At 36.6% G+C, this 20,516-nt stretch overlaps 3 protein-coding genes across 4 annotated transcripts in view; 2 read left to right on the forward strand and 1 right to left on the reverse strand.

Annotated features, from left to right (window-relative positions):
- LOC107103337 (B-cell receptor CD22-like) overlaps nucleotides 1-2,181 on the forward strand; it is an 8,301-nt gene extending 6,120 nt beyond the window's left edge. The window contains exons 4-7 of the mRNA XM_015403007.1: nucleotides 912-1,199; nucleotides 1,278-1,356; nucleotides 1,442-1,475; nucleotides 1,565-2,181. Of these exons, the coding sequence (XP_015258493.1) occupies nucleotides 912-1,199; nucleotides 1,278-1,356; nucleotides 1,442-1,475; nucleotides 1,565-1,603 (440 nt within the window). The 3' untranslated portion in view covers nucleotides 1,604-2,181. The remainder of the gene's footprint in view (nucleotides 1-911; nucleotides 1,200-1,277; nucleotides 1,357-1,441; nucleotides 1,476-1,564) is intronic.
- A 1,706-nt stretch (nucleotides 2,182-3,887) lies between these two features.
- Nucleotides 3,888-10,332, reverse strand: LOC107103339 (limbic system-associated membrane protein-like). 2 transcript variants are annotated; one of them, XM_015403009.1, is made up of 8 exons: nucleotides 9,806-10,332; nucleotides 9,509-9,651; nucleotides 9,228-9,310; nucleotides 8,934-9,139; nucleotides 7,079-7,345; nucleotides 6,595-6,897; nucleotides 4,987-5,089; nucleotides 3,888-4,265 (listed from the first exon to the last, which is right to left on the reverse strand). In XM_015403009.1, the coding sequence occupies exons 1-8, from the start codon at nucleotides 9,876-9,878 to the stop codon at nucleotides 4,202-4,204; spliced, it is 1,242 nt and encodes a 413-aa protein (XP_015258495.1). In that variant the 5' UTR covers nucleotides 9,879-10,332; the 3' UTR covers nucleotides 3,888-4,201. The 2 variants fall into 2 exon arrangements, with proteins under 2 accessions (XP_015258495.1, XP_015258496.1); XM_015403010.1 differs by having other exon boundaries at nucleotides 3,889-4,265; nucleotides 7,079-7,342.
- Nucleotides 10,333-10,536: 204 nt separating this feature from the next.
- Nucleotides 10,537-20,516, forward strand: part of hpn (hepsin) — a 25,218-nt gene continuing 15,238 nt past the window's right edge. The window contains exons 1-2 of the mRNA XM_015403008.1: nucleotides 10,537-10,705; nucleotides 13,521-13,686. Coding sequence (XP_015258494.1) covers nucleotides 13,650-13,686 — 37 coding nt within the window. The 5' untranslated portion in view covers nucleotides 10,537-10,705; nucleotides 13,521-13,649. The remainder of the gene's footprint in view (nucleotides 10,706-13,520; nucleotides 13,687-20,516) is intronic.

Genomic DNA, 20,516 nt, shown 5'->3' on the forward strand with positions numbered 1-20,516 from the left:
GGAAAAAAAACTCACCACTACTGATCAATATTTGCAACCAATCATTGCAAGAAAAATAAGGAGACCCATTTGTGGTTTTGTTTAAACAGTATTCAGTAACTTACTTTATTGGTGAATAAAAGCATACAAAAGATATATTCCTAAATTTGGGAATGCCATGCATTTTGAATGTCTTCATGCAGATAAAGCACTACATTATGGCTGTGATGCAAACATAGATGACCAGAATGATTTAGATATCTGGTATCCTTTTGTAAAAAAAGCCAAACATGAATCCTGCAATGTGTCTGCATAACCATTAGAAATAAGGTAGTTGCACCCCTGAGTGCATGTGCGCCAAAAACTTGATCACAAAAGACAAATCCAAGGTGGAACATAAATGAGAGCTGAACATAAAATGTTATGCTCTGATGTTTTTTTTATTACAAATATAAAATTTGAAAGGTAAAAAAAGCATCTTTTTGATTTCAGTCCCCTTGACTCTGATACCTCTCCAGACCAAGTAAAACTGAAGGCATTTCAAAGTTACCTATTTATTAAACATGGGGAAACATGGCGACTGCAGAAGCATTTTGCTGTAATTCTACTGCAAAGCTAATCTGTGTTGATTGGAAAATGGGTGGAGCTAAATGCTGGACAATCCAGGAAGAACCTTTGTTAGATGTTGCAGAGACAGGAGTAATTTTAAGAATGATGCATAATTTTTTCCTCTCTCTTTAATGAATTCTTCTTCTAACACATAAAATTAAGAAAAATACTGAGGCTTGTGGTTGAAACGTGACAAAAGGTAAAAACCAAAAAACTAGCAACAGTACCTCTGCATGGACATTTGTATATAAAATTTGAGATTTACAGCATTAGCCAGAGTAAATCATTTTGATTTTAACTGCTCTTTTGTGTTTCTCATGCAGATGCTCCAATAAATGTGTCCATTGAGGTGAATCGTTCTAACCCTTTGTTGGTGGGAAGCAGTGTAAATTTGACCTGCAAGAGTGCTGCTAACCCTGCAGCAGATACCTACACATGGTGGTACAGGAGTAACGCTTCCAACCCCAGCTCTGATCTCCAGGTGGGTTTGGGGCGGGTCCTGAGCATTTCCTCTTTGGAGCTGACCCAAACTGGAATGTACATCTGCCAGGCCCAGAACCATGTGGGACAAAGCCGTTCGGCTGAAGTGCTGTTGACTGTGGAAGACACAGGTGGGAATTGGAGGAACAGAAGTGTTCATGTTCAATTATTTATTTGGGTTAATTAGGGTTTATCTTTTTAAATCTCAGTTCATCCATTGATTGTCCTTGGGATTGGAATCAAGGTAATTTTTCTGCTCACGCTGCCATTGGTTATCATCTGGGCTTGGTAGGTAACACAGAAATTGTTGCTTTCCTAACATAGAAATGTGGAATCGCCTGGTTAATTGAGGCCTCTTATCTTGTTATTAAAGGAAACACCGGTCTTGTTCTGAAGAAGACAAAGAGGTGAGCACAGGAGCAGGTTCTGGTAAAAACAATAGAGTAAAGAACAATATGCTACAATTTATGTCTTAAACTATTCTTCTTATTTTCAGAAAACCAGCAATGATTATGAAAATGTAATGTTTGGGTGAGCTCTTGGAATGAGGGAGGAAACCGAACACAGGAATCATAAAAACGTTGTTGTACCAAGTTTTAACACATGAACAGAACAGGCTTTCAAAACAGAACTAACCATTTACAGTCTCAATGTACATTTCCTTTTTTTGTGATGTCTAACACTGATTTTCCATGTAGAGTAGATGATTGCTGTTTCAAATAGTATTGATGGTTTTTATTCTATTTTTAAATTGAATTTAAATATTGGTTTTGTGTTACATTCAGTGGGGGAAATGTGTCAGACACTTTGCAGCAGCAGCTTTCAACCATCTACTGACTGTTTAAAAAACCAACACTGCCCCCTAGAGTTTGAATTTCATATCTGCATGCTCAGAAGAACATACAATTAGTGTTTTTATTTTTTCATTTATTTTTTTTTACCTAAAACCAAACATTATCTGTTCTTGGTAGAAATTGCCCTTTAATGGTTTGGATTAACCCCACTTGGGATTAAGCATGTCAGAAAATGTATAGTGACTGAAATACTGTAATATAGCTTTATAAGCTTAGTGATTTTAAGCCAAAATGCCAATACTTTTAATTTGTTCATTATGTTGGATATATTTCATGTTTTATCTTTATATTAAAATTTCAATGATATTTTTTATATAAAAAAGTCTATTTTTGTTACTTAAAACCTTTTTTATTATAAACATGCTAGATCATAGAAGTCTTTCATCAAAAGTTAAAGTCTAAAGACCTTTTTTTGCTACAAAACAAAAAAAATTCAACATCCCCATCCAAACCCTTCCCCTGTCATTGGTATAAGCATAATCCTCTGATTCCCAATGTTTTTTATTTATTTATTTTTTTACCAAAACTCTTTATACATTCCATGTTGATTGTAAAGGCCGCTCTAAAAACAAGCTGATGGGGCTAAGAACTGATCTCCCAGGGCATCCTGTTACTGACTGCGTGGAGTCACTGTCCTCTTGGTTTTTATCCTTCCCCTTCTCTTCTTGTCCTGCAGAGTATCTACCAGAACCCAAAGTTTATTTAGTTACCAAAACATGTCTGACTGACTTCAGTTTTTTTAATGAACATGAGATGACTGTCATTTATATCACAAAAATAGACCAACCTTGTTGCATCACGCTATAAATAAGAGCTTCCTTAAGATTTACTGAATAGTATTATTTGTAGACAACCTTTCAGTTCACTATCAAAGACAACAACAACTGCGGAAGTCATATGCAGTTTGCATCTGTAATTACCCATGGTTGATTTCCTGTGTTCAAAGTCACATCTGTTTTTATCTCAACAGCCATGTGCAGATCACCCGAAAGAGACAAACTCATTAATGAAATGAATACAACAAACAAGTTGTTTTAATTAAGTTAAAAAAGAAAGGTTTAGCACTCATATCATTAACCTGAGAAATTAATGAATGTTCAAGGAGCTAAATGTGGAACTGAGACATTGTGTGGGGTCTGGGGTGGAATTAGGCTCTTAAAACATTAAAATATTGCCATGATTGTAAAACTATGCCTTATGAAACATTAGAGGCCTAAAATCTAAATTTTCCATCATTATCTTCAAAGCAACAGTCGAAAACACCCTTAGCCCTTACACAACACCGAAAAAAATAATGCAACCATTTTTGGCATTCACCGTAATCATATTTAGGTACTTTAACACAATTGTTTTATGTTAGCAGGGTAGGACATAAAATAATTGTGATAAAGTAACTAAATAAATGCCAAAAGCGGTTGCATTATTTGTTTCCCTTAATGAGTTGTGTAAGGGCCTCATTTCTCATTTATTTGGACTTATCAGAGAATGTGTAAGAGCAAAATGAACAGTCCTACAAACAGAATGTTCTGAAGTAACTCGACTTAGAAGACATTATAAAAGGACTTTAAGTAGGGTTTGATACATGGCATGTACAGCTCAAATCTAACTATATCACACCAACCCAAAGTACAACTTTCATCTGTATATAAAAAAAGCCAAAGCAGGACAATTTCATCAACTGATAATTTAAACCCCAAAAATAAATTCATTAGTAAATTCCAATTGGAGATGTAATCATGAAATATGTCTCCTATCTTGAATAGATAAACAGGTATAGACATATTTTGTTTTTACTTTTATATATTTTTTGTAGCAGATATTTGGTTGTATTTAGTCAGACATAATGGAAATCTACATATCTAATTATGTATTGTTGCACAGAAAGTCATACTTTAAACTCTAATTGGACTTCCATATTTTATTTTGTGCTTTGAGAATAAATAATCTCAACTTGAAAATGAAAAAAAAGTACACACACACACACACACATTTATATATATCTACTGTATATAATTTTTTTTTTTACTTTAAGAACACATATGTATAACTACTTTTATTCAAAAACATTATTCAATTTATAATTAAAATCCTTAGTTAAAAAAGATGAATATGAAGCCTTATTGTTGGGTTTTGTGTCGATAATAAGTTGGTATATTATGTAACTGCAAAGATGGAGTCATGGTGCAGGATGATCAGACACGTGTTGGTCCCCTCATGTATCCATTAGCTCTTCACATTTGAGTTGCAGTATAAAAAATGTCTGCTTTCAATCTGTGTCATCAAGATTCTGTGACAGTTGTCCCAGTCAGGACATATGAGCGATGTCTGGCTTTCTTCTTCCCTCTGAAAGCAGAACCAAAAACAGTTTTGTTTTGTAAGTCTGCAGCTATTTTGCTCATGCATGTTCACAATTGCATAAACACCACTTATACACACACAGGTTGATGCAGTTTGCTCATGCACAAAACAGCTACCACACTTTGCATGCATTTCATAAAATGCTGCAGTCAGAGTTCTGATGAAAATTAAAAAGAGAGATCATATTTCTCCTATCCTAGTTTCTCTTCATTGGCTTTCTGTTAAATCAAGAATAGAATTTAAAATCCTCTATCTCACATGTAAAGCCTTAAATGGCCAAGCTCAATCTTACATCAGATATCTGATTGTTCCTTATTTTCCTAACAGAGCACTTCGCTCTCAATCTGGAGGTTTTCTAGTGGTTCCTAGCATTTCTAAAAGTAAAATGGGAGGGAGATCTTTCAGTTATCAGGCTCCTCTCCTGTGAAACCAACTACCAGTTTAAGTCAATGAGTCAATACAATCAACTGGTTTTCCTTAGATAAAAAACTTTGAATCAATTTGACTGCATGATCTAGTTGAATTGTAAAGTGCCTTGAGATGACATGTGTTGTGAATTAGCGCTATATAAATAAACTGAATTGAATCATTTGTTTTATTTATGATGCCCTTTTGACTCATAGATGCAGTAGTTTCAGCTTTGTTATTGTACAATAAAGGTGTTTAAAGTGGCAAATTACTGTACCAGGAGAAGGGAGGGACCCACCTCATCATCAGAAAGGCAACTGTAGCAACAACAATAGCCAGAATCCCAACAGTTACTCCAATTAGGACCGTTTTTCCTCTCAATGAGTCTGATGGAGTTTTTGCTGTACAGTACAAAGCAGAGGATTAAAGAAAATTACATTTTACAAACTGTAAATAGAGCCTTGTAAAGATTGCCAAATGGCTTAAACTGTCAATGTTTGTCACATAAAAACCACAAATTGGAATGAATATTTGCCTGAGTGAATTTTACACAGGACTAATTTTTAATCGATCCATCTTAGCTCTGGCTGTATGTTCAAGATAATTTAGCTGGTGAAAGTAAATCTCTGCCAGTTTTCGACAGTTGTTAAAAAGTTGTTTTCAAAGCTTAAACTATATACCTTCACCATACTTTAAACTCTAAAGGGCTCTCATTCTAGGGTTGCCAACTCTATGAAAAAAAGGGACACCTCATGTGCGTGCCAGATGAACCTAATGCCTTTACTTGAATGCAACAACTGTAGGCTACAGTTGTAAAACAGAAAAAAAAAAAAAAACCCAAAGCCAAAAAAAGGGGCCAAAACCCAACTTTTCCACTTGTATTTCCTCTGAGCTCTTGCAGCAATGAGGAGGTGTTTGTCTTTGAGTGCAGCAGAGTAAAACTCTGAGCAAGACAGGTTATTATTGAGGTTGAAAATAAGCTCAGCTTTAATTAACTCAGTGGAACATTTGTTCCACACATTCTTCATTAAAAAAAAATCCTATCAACAACATCAGTGGAAGATGGGATGCTGAGGACAAAGGACACAGCGGGACAAAGTGCATTCCTTTTCCACTAAATACGGGATAGGTACGTCTATATCTAAATACGGAACAATTCTGTTTTTCATGAGATGGTTGGCAACCCTATCTCCTTCATTGGCAGAAGACAAACTCTCCCACATGATACTGCTAGTAACGTGCATTAGGCAGGGAAAGGGAGATGCAGTATTATCTTTTGCCACTTTAATGTTCTCCATTTTGTAAAAAGCTACCCGAGCATTAATCATTTTATTCCTACTTCACAAATGTGCTGTATTTTTGCTAGCTCTATCACATTCCAAGTAAAAAAGGTCATGGTTGATTTACAGTAAGGTGAAAATGCTTAAGCAGTACCCTTCACATATTGCAACTCAAATACTAGCTTTATCGAAGTTATTTAAAGGCAATTTTTTGTTGTATTTTGTTATTTACTATGTAAGGATAACATATAGTGCTGGGTAATTAATTGATTTTACAATATAACAGCAATTTAGGAAAATAAACATTTCAAATTGCAAGGCTATAGATTTTCACGTTAAGTTAAACTGAGTAAGACACTAAATTTCTCCCTCCAGCCCTTTAGGTGGTGGTAATGAAAAGGGAAGAGGCAGTCGCACTATCGCACAGATCCATGCATGATAGTAGAAGTTACACGCAAAGGTTACAGTAAAGTCCTGAAACACTGGACTCTGAATAAGCAAACTATTTCACCTTTTGACAAAATCGTTCAGCCCTACTGTAATCATAAACGATAGAATTTTTAAATGTCTTTCAGTACACCATTTTCTTAGCTTTAAAACAGAGGTTCATCATTTACTGTACCTACCTCTGGAATCTGTTATGCTGAAAGTCATGCTGTCAGATCCATGTCTGTTGCGTGCCACACAGCAGTGCTGTCCATACGTCTCAGTGGTAAAGTTGGCCATGCTGAATGTTGGGCCTCTTCCTGTTAGTGTAGCCTTGGTTCGCCTTCCTGGATGAAAGCTTTTGTCTGCAGTCGGTCGACAGGCTTCACCCTGGTACCAGACATAGGTGTCCACCGGTGGGTTTGCCTCACTGCTGCAGGTCAGAGTCACAGGATAATCGTCTTGGGCTCCTAAGATGGAGATACTTGTGTTTCTAGGTGGGTCTAAAGGAAGATGATGCAAAAGGTAAATAAGTAGCTACAAATATTAAAGATTTAAAATAATATATACTACATATCACTTTTTTTTATCAAGTAGTAGTAAAGAAAAGTAAAAAATATTTTGAATGGTTTCCAGTAAAGTTAACAATTGCATAGATTAGCTTCAAGGTTACTTTTTACTTACAATGCACATTAATGGCCAGAAAGTTAGATTTTTGCATGTCATTTCCAGTCTTCATTTGGCAGTGGTAGTTTCCAGATTTTTCAGGTGTGACGTCACGGATAATCCACACCTGTCCAGCATGTAAAACTCTGCTCTCTGTGCTCTTGTACCAGGTGAACTGGCTTTGTGCAGTGGCTGCTGGGCTACAACAAGCCAGGCTTAATGCAGCACCCTCAGACACAATATGGGATGGACCTGCTGAGACTGCAACAGCTCCGAAGGAATCTGCTGAAAAAAGTTTGGGAAAGGTTTTTCCATATTTTCCGGGACAAAACCACATGAACATAAAAATATTTAGCAAGTTTAGCAGTCTATAAGTATAAAAATGTGTATACCACGACCAGAAGCAGCTTCAAACTTATCTACTAGTAAATACCGATATTACTATAACTCAAACACGAGTGAAATAATAAGCAAATCTTAGTTATATCAAAGAACATATACTAGCAGTTTAAACATTTAAGACTTATAACTATATTAAGTCAACTTGCACAGGGATATTTATTTTTTCATTTTGACTGAATATTAGTTGTCACCCTTGCAGAGCAATAGACATGTGACTTGGTAATTTGTACCGGTAGTTATGTGGGACCAGGTCATGCTTGGTCTGTTGGTCAAAAAACCAGAACCCTTTTAGGTCATTATTGCACTGGAAAATCATGTCCATGAAAGTTCTGACCAGGATCAATGACCAATGGCCACTCTGCCAGTCTCCAACATACACTGGTAACAAGCCTGACGGGCAATGAGGACTTAGACTTCCTGGAGTGTCCCTTTTACAGGGCATCACGAGGAACTTTATCTCTTACATAGGTGCAGCATCTGAGTGCTGTCCTCATGTCCACAAAGAAGATAAAAACCGGTTGGACAAACTCCTTTGATACCTGGATTAAAATCACAGGGCTTCTCCTGAAGCCAAGGTTGGACTGTTGGACAGAACCTCCTCAGTGGCACCTAGACATCACTTGCCGCGGCCCCCACTTTGAAAACCAGGGGCCTAAGCTAGCATGACTTGACTTATAACTAAAGACTTGAGTCCTACTTGTTCTTAACAAAACGGTATTTCAGCTCCACTTTTGACATGCAGACTTAAAAAGATGATTGAGGATAACAATATCATGGGACGAATGAGGAGATGACACAAAATAAGGAACGAGAAAACCACAGAACTCTTGCACACAAATACTGCACTTAGACAGAAAGGTCTCTGTGGTCAAACAAGGGAAGAAAGAAAACACCCCTTCCCAAAATTAGCTGAGTCATTTTGTGTCTGAAGCAGCGATGATCTGCAGGCATCTATTTTAAAACCTTTAATTACTCCATCATAACTGTTTTCCAAGATTTGTTACTGTTTCACTGTTACTTCAGCTTGTTTTTTGTGTTTTGCTTTTAATTTGAACTGTTATTTACAATTGGTCAGTTTCACTTCTGCTTTCTGCGAAATGAACAGAGTCAAACAAAGGTCTCTGAGAGGGAGAAATATTTGCAAAAACAAAACTAGTTGAACTGCTTTTTTTTTTTTTTTAGATTTTTTCATTTACTGAGTCAAAAATACAATACTGTTGTATATTTTGATTTCAATTTTAGTGGCCAACCAAACATGGACTCATCTTTTTGACAAAAAATAACAGACTTGCAATAAATTACACTAACTGAAAGATTAACCTAATTGATAATAACAATAAATGAACAGAACCAGTGTGACAAAGAGGCAAGATTAAACCATGTAATCTCTTTAATTTTTAATAAACCAAATGAAGAGAGAGTAAAATATATATGTATAAATATAACGAGGGAATGGAGAGAATATTCTCACCTGCTACTAAGAGTTGTATTCCAGTCTGTGGAGGCATCTTCTCAGTCGTATGGTTGGTAATGAGGTAGAACACGTAGGTTCCACTGTCTGACTCTTTGAGATCAGAAATCCTTAAAGAGCAGTTCTTGGTTCCAGGCTGTCCTAGATACTCCACTCGGTTCTCATATGATGGATCAGGGAAGATACCGGCACTGTGGAACACATATCTGATACACACAAACAAACAAACAAACAAACTTAAAACTTTAGATTTTACTGGAAATAATGTCTTGAGTTTTTGTTTTTCTGCCATACCTTTCTGTAATACAGCGGCTGTCTCCAAGACACCACATCTCAGACAAAACTTTGTATTCCAGTCCCTTTTCATTGCCTCCTGTCTAATTAAAATAACACTTTTTAATTTGACAATTGCACTTAACATTAACAGGAAGCTTTTTGAATAGCTTTACTCACTGGAGCAACAGCAACACCTAATCATTGGTGATATTTATAAATTCTGACCAAACAAAGGTTGCACAGAAAGCAATGTCCATTGAAAGGACTCTGGCTACAAGAAACAATGGCTTCTTTATTACCTGAGCAGAGAGTGGGCCATCTGCTTTGAATTGGTCAGAGCTAAGTGGGTAGTCATAGGAACAAGACAGGACTACTGAAGAGCCAACCACAGCACATATGGGACTGGAGGGGAGGTGAACTGACCAATCACCAGCTAGAACACCTGTGCAAGTTAAAATAGGTGTAACAATACATAAAATAAATACAGTTAATAAGAGAAGTTAATCATCAAGTTCTAACAGTGTCATAAAAAATGATATTTATTCAATTCACATTGATGTCTCGATGATTCTGGAATAAAACAGAAATATTTTTACCTCTCATGCAAACAATGATTAGTAAGCAGCAGTAGCTTTGTTGATGTGCTATGAGCCCACCATTGATGTCCATCTTCCTGTAGCTCCACTGTCCTTTTCTCTAGTTAATGTTTCTGCAGGGCTTTGGTGCTTTTTCTGTTGTCTTCTATCAGTGTCTGTTCACTTCTCTGTCTCCAGGGCAAAAGTGTCTAAGCGCTTCAGCTTCCCCTTTGTTTGCTTTACCAACGAGGAACTTGGATTTTGTCAATCGTTTCATGTCATCATCAGAAGGAAACTGCTTCATCAGTTAGATTTGCTTTTTGTGTTTTTTCTCACAGCCTTCTAAATGTGTGTGAACCAAGCAGCGCACCTGCTGAGTGAAACACTGCCTGAATCACTATTAAACTGTTTAATTAGGCTGCTGTTTTCAGGTGGGGACAGCGTGTCCGTCACAGGTACAGCTCTCGTGCACACCTCGTCCACTCAGGGACCGTGACGTCACTCGCGCCCCTCTCGTGCGCAGCAGAGCGCTCCCAGAAGAAGCAGACCGCAGAGAAAAGAGCGAAGGACGAACTTCAAGTAAAAAACCTCCAGGAAGCTCGTTTTAATTCCCCGCCACTCCTCCAAATGTTGTTCTTACAGCTAGAAGCGGGCGCTGGTGGTTTTGGTTGATGCAAACGGACCAAACTTTGGCAAGAAACGTTGCTTCACTTTTTTTTTCCTTTTTTTTTTTTCTTCTCTTTCTCCGGGGTCAGTAACCTGTGAAGAGAGGAAAAGAGAGGATATACTGAAAAAAAAAGGGATCTATCCCCACTTGGGCTCAAACTTAGTTATTTGTGGGTTATGTTTTTCACATTTTTCTATTTTATTTAACTTCAAAGGGAAAAAAGACCCAAATCCACCTGCTATAAAGGAATACAGGTGAGTACCTTGAAGAAAACGTATAGTTTACTACTAAGTAATTAATAGTTAACAAGTCATTTCTGGTTAAATTAAGCGAATATATATCCAATAAAACAGGATTTACAGAAATATCAGACTAAATTATAATTCTGGCTTCAATTGCATTTCAAACATTTGATTTATCCTAACTGTGTGTAACACTTACCTTGATAATTAAATATTTTATATTAAATCGGTATGATTATGATATTTCTAACATATTATGCACATAGACGGAAGTCCACAGCAAACAGCAACTGGTTTCTGGAACCACATCTAGCTGGATTTTTTTTTTACCACTCCTACTTCACAGAATTAGAACTATCAGCTGATCTAAATCTTTCAGTTTCTATACATTTAGGTGGCTTTGAATCATCTTTTGTATCTATTCAATAAGACTGAGATTTGATCTATTCCACATGGGTAGCTGGTCTTTTTACACATTTTAAGTCTTGTTTAATATGAGTTGTGATTGTTGACCCTATAAAACACTCAAATGTCCCTATGCTTCCACTTCCAAGCTGCTTATTTAAGAAGAAGTAGAATGATTAGGAGAGAGATGAAGGATGATGTTTCTATCCGCTTTAAGCAGTCTACTAATTCCCTTGTGGCAAAGCAGACCCTCAGCATTATGCTACCATCAACGTGCTTAGCAGCTGGTACAGTGTTAGGTTTCAAAGTCTCACCTCAACGCCTATGTGTGCATATTCCTTTCCCCGCAGATGTCATTCAATTTTTCCATGAAGCCTGACAGATTTTACTCAAGCTTGAAGGCATAGATATCAGGTCAGAGGCTTTTCCTTTGGTTGACACCATATCAGTCCAGGTTGATGTTAAACTGGATTTACTGAAGGGGCAACATCAGATTTGAAGAATATTCTAAGGTATTGTGCCAAAGGTTGTTCCTAACCAACCTGACCAATGGACAGTTATTTTCTAAGTGTCACATGGACACCGTTCCCCTTTACCCCTGCCTAATACCATGCTGTGCTGCATGTCATATCCACGCCTATAGCCAAAGCAGATATTTACCAGCTGCTGAAAGCCAAAACCGATGGGAGAGAATACAGCCAGATCATCAGCATACTCGAAAATGATTAACCAGTGTTACAGATAATACATCCAGTTTTATAGCCTTTAGTTTATTCAACAACCCATCCATGTATTAATTAAACAGGGTTGGTAGGAGACACTTTCCCTGACACCAACCATTACTAACACCAGAAGAGGCAGATTGTATTGTCTTTTTACGTGCATCCCATAGTTGAAGTTCCTTCATTTTATTGTGACTTATCAACTATCTGAGAGTGGCTGACCCTGATCAATGGCTTAAAAGCATCACTGAGCCCAATTTACATGGATGAGTTTTTCCCTATGCCTGCATCGCCTCCATAGGGCCATAAATGTAGAAATCAGTTCCCAACTTGGGTTTGAAATTAAACTGAGTATCAGTTGTGCGAATTAGCTGATTATGCTGATCAAACAGTACTTAAGATGTTCTGCTTGTCAGCTCATCATTAATAAACTCTGCTGTAGTCTGCTATACTTTATATGGAGTGATTATCACTGCATATGTCCTAGAAATAAGTCACATATTCACTTTAAACAAATTAAAATGAGGTAGAATGGTGCTGTCCTCAAAGCTCTACTATATAACCAATCCCAGATACTGGGGAGTAATGTATGTGATAGAGCTTAGAGCTCTCACCTCAGCCCAAAAGCCAGCAAAATTGTAAAATACCAGCTTGTGAAATTTCTTTCCGCATTTTCATATGGACTTGTAGGTTTTTTAACTCCCTTAGTGCTGCCTTAATGCTTAAATACTATTTGCTTTCATCATTGTAGCCCATGTTCATGTATGATGCATAACAGTTTCACTCAGATTCATGCCCCCATCTTGTTCTCTGCTATCCTGGCAGTACTGATTTTTCAATTTAATTAAGCTCAAATCAGTTAATTTCAGTAGTGCCAATTCACAAAACATCACACAGTCCAATGAAAGTTCGGTTAAACATTTTCCCTCCAATGAAAACCAGCTGATAACATCCAGTCATTGACTCCACAGGGTTCGCTCATCCTGGATGCATGTGGAGTAGAAATAAACAGTAGACATTGACTTGCATCTTGACTCCACAGCAGTGCATCACACAGAGCATGCATGCAGTGACAGTGAAAAGGAAAATCTCCCATTTAACAGGAAAAAACCTCCCCAAAAAAGCAGGCTCAGTGTGATTGGCCTTCTGTCATGGCCAACTGGGGTCAAGATGACAGAGACAGACATACGAAACAAACATAAATGCACTGATTTATACAGTAAATACTTTCTATACTAGGAAAGGTAATGGTGAACTAGCTTGGTGGCTCTGTGTGTGGAAGACACTGTTAATCATATGAACTCTGAGCCAGTTTACATGCTAAAAGGGATTAAAGAGAGTAATTGTGGGTCTCCAACCACTTTCTCTCTTCCCATGTTTTAATATGTGAACTTATACTAGCTGCCACTCCCTTATCCCACACAAAAACCTTTCCCTCAGTGTCTCTTGACATCAACTACTTTGGTAGTATTTTTCAAAAATTGCCTTGGTTACACTTTAAGGACCTGAACTAATTAAATGTACTTTAGAAAACGTCACATTTCTGAGTCATCATGGACAGAAATCTGAGGAATGCAAAAAAAAAAAACAAAAAAAAAAAACAAATAGAAGCATCAGTTTTTCTTCTTATATAGCTTTTGATTCAGTAAATATTTACTGTTGTTTTGTAACATTTTTGTTTTATGTGATGTATTTTCTAGGTTTTCAAAAGTACAATACCAAGCACAGTAGCTCAGCCCACCTGCCCAGCGTGGTTATTTAGAGGAAGGGACGAGGGAAACCACTCTTATCGTCGTCTATTGCTGCTCTCTGATTTCTCCTGAGCACAGATGTACGCCGAGAAAGTCGTGACCGAGGGGAAGATGGGTGAGTGCCCAGCTCACGCACACCTTTGCATTCACAGTTTTCTCCCTAATCAAATCCTCTAACACACACAGACATGCACAGATTAAACTGCTGTGGAGGTCAAGCTGTTTTTTGGATTTGTGTACAGTCGTTAGTCCACTTTACAGTTAAACATTAACTGGGCCGTTCCGAAATGCTTTGCTGTCTTTTTGATGTTCCCTGAATTTATGCATATGTTTGTTTTTCATGTTGGATATGCTTAGACTGATGTAATATTTGTCTTATTCACTACAATATATTTCTATAATATATACTATGTTCAAAAGGAAATCATCACACAATCCGTCCTCTGCATCTAGAACCTTTTTTCCTGATTGAAGCAGTTAGAGTATATTCTAGTTGTAGACCCCAAACTGCACAGTGTGATGCAGAGTGTGTTTCTAATCTTAAAGGGATTTATTTAATGTTTATTTAATGATTTTTGAAGTGAGGATCTGTGAAGTAGGTTATCATCAATCATATTTTCCTTACCTGGAGCAGAAAGATGTACCACAGCCATTTTAGCTTACTTTATTAATTGAAATGTAAAATTAATGGCATTTACATGGTGATATGGCTCTGTGGTGGTGATATAGACAGTTTTGGACTTCGCAGCAGACTGTTGGTGGGGTTGGCCTGACTAGCTGCCAGCTCTATCATTCCTTCAGATCAACTGCTTTGATAAGAATGGATTCACCCATTGGATTCTGTGTCAATTGTGATGTATTGCTGAAGATGTTATGCTATTAACTTCCCAGGTGTTTATGGTTCTTTGATTCAGACAGACTCATTTGACAAACAATACTTCAAGAATTCATTCACCCATTTTTTTGCTGTTGCACTTATCTGGTGCTGGTGGGTGAAAGGCGGGGTACACCCTGAACAGGTCGCCATTCTCTCACAGGACAACACAGAGACAAAGAGGACAAACAACCATTCATGCACACATTCACAACTAAGAATTTAGAGAAGCCAGTTAACCTAACAGTCATGTTTTTGGAGTGTGGAAGGAAGCCAGAGTACCCAGAGAGAACCTACGCATGCACAGGGAGAACATGCAAACTCCATGCAGAAAGACCCCGGGCCGGGAATCAAACCTTAGTGGTAAAATGTTGCTTATAGTTCTTTAAGCATTTCAGTAGTAATAACATAAAAAGATGCATTGAGGGTATTACTGGAAAAAAAATCTTTCAAATTTGATATGTATTGCAATATAATAAAATTCCATATCAATGATAATTACCTTAAAACAGTTTTTTTTTTATTTCAATATACCATCTATGATCACAGAATTTGTCACTGACTGATATTCTGGGTTTTATCTAGTTTGATGTGTTTTTGTTTTTTTAGGCAAATATTAAAAAAATGTGAAGTTGAAGAAAGTTTATAAACATGGTAAAATAATTGTCATAAGTTTCTGTAGGCCTGTTGTAGGTATTCTTGGAAGTCTTTCTGAGGCTTTTCTTTTTTTCTTTTTTTTTTTTTTAATCGATATTGAAATTATATAGATATGGCCAAAAAAAAAAAACTGGAAATATATCATGTTTTGAGGTTTTGGCCATATTTTCTAACCTTAATCTACAGATAAAAAAAAGTTAGAACATAGTATATCGAATAGTCAAATATCAATTTGTACAGAATATTGTCACAAACAGCAGTGCATAGTTTTCCTTGCATGTTGGATGCTCGATTTGTTTTTGAATTAAATTGCAAATGTCTATTAAAGTGCAACAAAACCCTTCTACTTTACTGAAGGTTTTTCCTCATGTATTTTAAACAATTATAGTAACAATATATTAATCAAAAATTTGAACAGCTAATTTTAATTCAGGCATTCGAAAAACAACCTACTTTGAAACATTTGTGTTTGATATACTAGTCAAAATATATTGTTTCATAAAAAAAAAAAAAAAAAAAAAAAACTGCAGAGAAGTTCATACCAAACTCTAAACTAACAGTCCTTGATATATTTAAGCCACAGCCAGATACTTTGGTTAGCATATTCCTCATTGTTTTACTGCAGCATCATTTAAAACTTAGTTAATGCCAGTAGACTTGCAGTTTTCTTTTCTGATAAGTTTAAGTGACCCTGCAGCTTTAAGACATTTGCTGAGTTGGAATTCATGGGCTGCATCCTCCGAAGGCCAGATTTGTAGGCTGACTACATCATAGGTCTGTTTGGATTCCTAGACTCTTCGTTATGCGGACGAGAAATGGATCCTTCTTTTAGCCCAATTTGAAGGATGGATCCGGTGTATCCTATGTAGCCTTGGATATACCGTGATTCATTGCAAGACCAAGCAAGCCGGCTGCTCCATGATCAGAGGTAAAAATATACTTGGCGCTGAACAGTGGTGAATATTGAAAGTATAGTTTAATATAATACAAGTATGTGAATAGTTCCATCTAAAATTAATGAAAATAGTTGTTTTCAATGGTTATTGAGTCCGATATCTGGTAGGTAATGTTTGGTTTATTGAATTTATTTTATCTGTCACTGTATAAATGCGTTTGGCTGATATTTAAGGACAGATTCTAATATATCTGTAGTGTTGGGGACTATAAATCTGGTACGATGCAGCTGTTGAAGCTCCTCGAAAATGTTATTAACCACTTAAAACAGCAGTTAAAAGTTAGTTATTCACTGTTTTCATGCTTTGTGTGTCAACGCTCACAGTTGCTAGGCGACAGAGTGAACGGTGATAAAAGCCATGGAAGCTTGGACCTGTTTGAATCCACAGCCCGAAGAATCTAGTCCAGGTAGACCAGGTCCTTGGAGGATGCAGCCATTGAAATCGAACACACCCTATCTCTCTTTCTCTGTGCTGCTTTTTACCCATTGCTGTCTCTGTCTATTGCTAATAACTGCCCTTTGCATCCATGTATCAGGCTATCATTAGTGGTAGCCACCACCCTGGAACACAATGGCTTAATAGATAAATATAGTTTAATGAAGCCTCCAGACAGATAATTTGCTCCAATGAAATAAAAATGTATTCTTTGTAATACCAAGATTTATTAGATGTTTTAAATACCTATATATAAGGTGGATAAAAGAAGGCTGAGAATGAGAAAATGCAAAGTCTGACAAAATTGGATGAAAATGGAAGAATTCTTCTCACAGCTGCAGCCTGTTGAATGCAATGATGGAGAAGGATTACGCAGTGTTTGTAAAAAAAAAAAGAAAAAAGGTTGGTAAGTTAGGGGTCAAAGCTTGAGGGGGTTTGGTTCTCAGAATCCCTCTAAGAAAAGAACTACTGACATGTGTAGCATAAACCAGGACCAGGTGCAGGGTCTTCTTTGCTGAAGAAAGACAGAAAAGAGGTGATGCAATTCATAGAGAAATGAGTTTGAAGAATTGAAAAATAAGGAAGGAAACCTTGGTGGTGGTATGTGTCAGTCTTTAGTATCATGCTGATCAACTAGCTGAGCAGGTTGCAAACAAATCTACCACATTTATGGTTCAAATGATAACACCAATATAAAAAAACACAAGATGAAAAATGTCCCAACTTGAATCTAAAGGTAGCCAACTAAACATTCATCCTCTTTTGTAGAAAATAAAAATCCTTTGTTACTGATCTACTGTGTTCTGTAACATTTAACACTTAAATTGAATTTACCCTTTTGTTCTGAATTAATGAAAAAAAGAGTTCTATCTTTAGCTGATCTTTCATCTTTGCTCACATCCGTTTCAGTTTTTGTCACACTGATGACGGCGGGATTACATGTAGAGCACAGTGTTCAGGCGCTTTAGTGATACAGAAAACTGTTACTTTGAAAGAACAGCTCACTTTAGTGTTTTACTAGAGCAGGATTAACAACATGCTCAAAGCTCTTCTTCCTTCCGTTCTTTTGTTCTTTTTTAGGTATATTTCTGTTTTCACTTTGGGTGCAGATGAACCCGCCTGTGGTCTGACATCTGCTCAAACCCACAGGTCTGCCAGGGTGTTTGGAGACGCCTCTGCACCATTTGGAGACTTGAGGAGTTTTAAAAACGATTTAAAATGGTTTTCATTAGAGGGGTCGGTCTCACTGGTTTGATTTAAGTTGCTTTTTTTTCTTTCTGGTATCACCATTGAAAAATAGTTTGTTTGCTCTGTCATATGACATTAGTCTACAGCTACTGCAGAAAATGACTTCACAAAAGCTCGCTTCAAAGAAATGGAAATAATCCTTTAAATATGTCAGCACGTTCGTTTAATCTGTGGATCAAACTAATTTGAATCTATTAGAAAATATTTTCACATGTTTTTAGGAAGAGATGTGTGTTTACAGAAACTAAAATCCTCATGAAGTATTAGTAATTACACTGTAGTACACTTCAGATATTATTTTTTCTATATCACATCCCCAATGTTGTAACTATGAGAATTTCATCTTAGTCCAGCACTATCAGCATCGACTTATACCAAAGTTGGAAAGTAAAGGGAACAGAAATGCGTGCATTACCTAGGTATTTTAAATGTTATTTTAAATACATTGTGGTTTTCTTACTCTAGAAGAGTTCAGTGTTATATATGGATGCTGTGGACTGAAAAGTAAAACAGCTGAAAAAGCAGGAGGCACCTCCAATTAGATAAACAAAAAATGTCCTGATAGTTATCAGGTGACTGGACTACATTTACCATTAAGCTGTTCTTCCTGCACATATCAACAGCATTCACATATTATAGCTTACCTTTAATTAGGATTGAAATAGATGTTTTTTCCCATCCAGTCTTCTCTGTCCTCATGTTCGTGCTGTGACTGAGTTTTGGTTTCTGAGCTTTGGTTTTCTTAGCTTCTGCTGCTCGTCTGAGGGGAGTAAACCATGGGTGCTCTGAATCATGTGTGTATAATTAGAGGAAACATAGTCTAACTTAGGAGGGGCATATGCTGCCTGGATTATTTTTGGTTTCTTCTGAGCTGAGATCAAATGGGTGGGCATATTTTGAGTTAATCTGTGTTTACATCTTTCAAGATCTACTTATTCATCACATGGGTGTGAGCGATCAGGCAAACCCAGATGTGCACAGTAGCACTCAGGCATATGGTTGTGTTTATATTTACTTTGTTCCTTAACAACCACAGCATGAATTACTCAGAGTTTCTGCTATGTCTTGATGTTGTTATGTGGTAGGTCTTTGCTTAATCCCAGTATTGAACACCAGGCTCTGCCTGACTATTCTCCCTTATGTCTGACTATTTTAGACTGGCTTAGAAATCTATTCATTGTTAAGTTCCTCGAACTGTAATTTAAACTATCAATATTCTTTGAAATTCCGCTTGGACTTAAAAAAAAATCAACCCAAACTGAGAGAGATTTCAGATCTGTGACAATAACTTTCATCTGATAAACCTGTTTTCTAACATTATAGAAAGATTAGATAATTCAACTGGACCTTATATTTCTATTAGTACCATCCTAAAAGTGAACTTTTTGACTTGAATTATTTGTAACATGGTTGTGTTAGTTTGCATTGAAATATGTCTACATAAATAAAAAAAGTCTGTTGATCTTGTGCATAACTCAGTAAGTCTGAAGAATTAATTCATTACTCATTCCACTTTAAATATCAAATACTTTTTTTAATAATAATTGAACTTTATTCATCTCACATTGGAGAAATGTACCTCTGCATTTAATCCATCCCCTTGGGGAGCAGTGGGCTGCCATATTGGGGCGCCTGGTGAGGAGTGGGTGGTTAAGGGTCTTGCTCAGAGACCAAGAGTGGCGGTCTGTGGGAGCGGGGCTCAAACTCAGTACCTCTGGAATCCAAGCTCTATGCCCTAACCCCCTTTTGAATACCACTCATGACTCAGATTTATTGCATTGAATCAAGGATTATATTTATTATAATTCCTACCAAAGTTACTTAAAAGAAAAGAAAAAAGTCAGAAACTTTAAAAATTTAGATTATATAAAATATTTTAGAGGATTTCTTAGAATAATAAAAAAAAAAAACACTTTCAGCCTCTTAAGATTTCAGGAAGTAGATGATCGCAGACCTGATGCAATCCAAATCGCTTATTTTTAAGCAAAAGTTAGTTGGTTTAGTGTCAGAGTCTGATAATGGCATGAGAAGCTTAACCAGAGATTAAACCAAACTACGAGTTGGCTTAATCAGCCCAAGTCATGAAAGATGACAGAAATAACTTCTATCTTCTGCCTGCATGAGTCATCCACAGTTCATGCCAAAAGCAAATAACTTCAGTTCAGTCCATGACAACAAATGCATTGGAAGAAAAACAGCAGATTCTAAAAAAAATAAAAAAAACTAAACATAAAAAAGTGCTAATATTCAAGCGCTATTATTTTTTTTAATATAGAATTTATTTTTATAATATTAGATCAGCATATATTTGAATTTGATGAATAATCCAGTTATAAGCAGGACTTAAAACCTTTTTTGATCATATACAGGTGTGGCGCTCAGACTCAGAATCTTCAAGGGCTCCGGTTTGACCATCTCTATGATATATATTTTATATTTATGAATTTGTGCACTCAGTAATTCACTTGTTAAGTATTTGGAGCAAATTTCAGTCTATTTCCCAAATTAGTAGGTAAAATTCATAGTTTTTTTCTTTTCTGTTCAAATGAACATTTAACCCAGGCTCAGGAGAAGGGCCTATGCTCGACCTCTGCTCATACAATTACATGCATTGTGTGCATGTTGGCATGCTTTCAATTTTGCACTTAAAAAAAAACTGTAAATCATAACAAATTGTTATTATATAAATATTTCCAGTTTGTTTATTTGCCTTATCACTATAATGTATAAAAATTACTATGGGGGACGCATGGGGGAGTAGCTTGGATCTTGGAG

Source organism: Cyprinodon variegatus, unplaced genomic scaffold, assembly GCF_000732505.1.
Source record: "Cyprinodon variegatus isolate N-32 unplaced genomic scaffold, C_variegatus-1.0 Scaffold1424, whole genome shotgun sequence".
Taxonomy (NCBI): domain Eukaryota; kingdom Metazoa; phylum Chordata; class Actinopteri; order Cyprinodontiformes; family Cyprinodontidae; genus Cyprinodon; species Cyprinodon variegatus.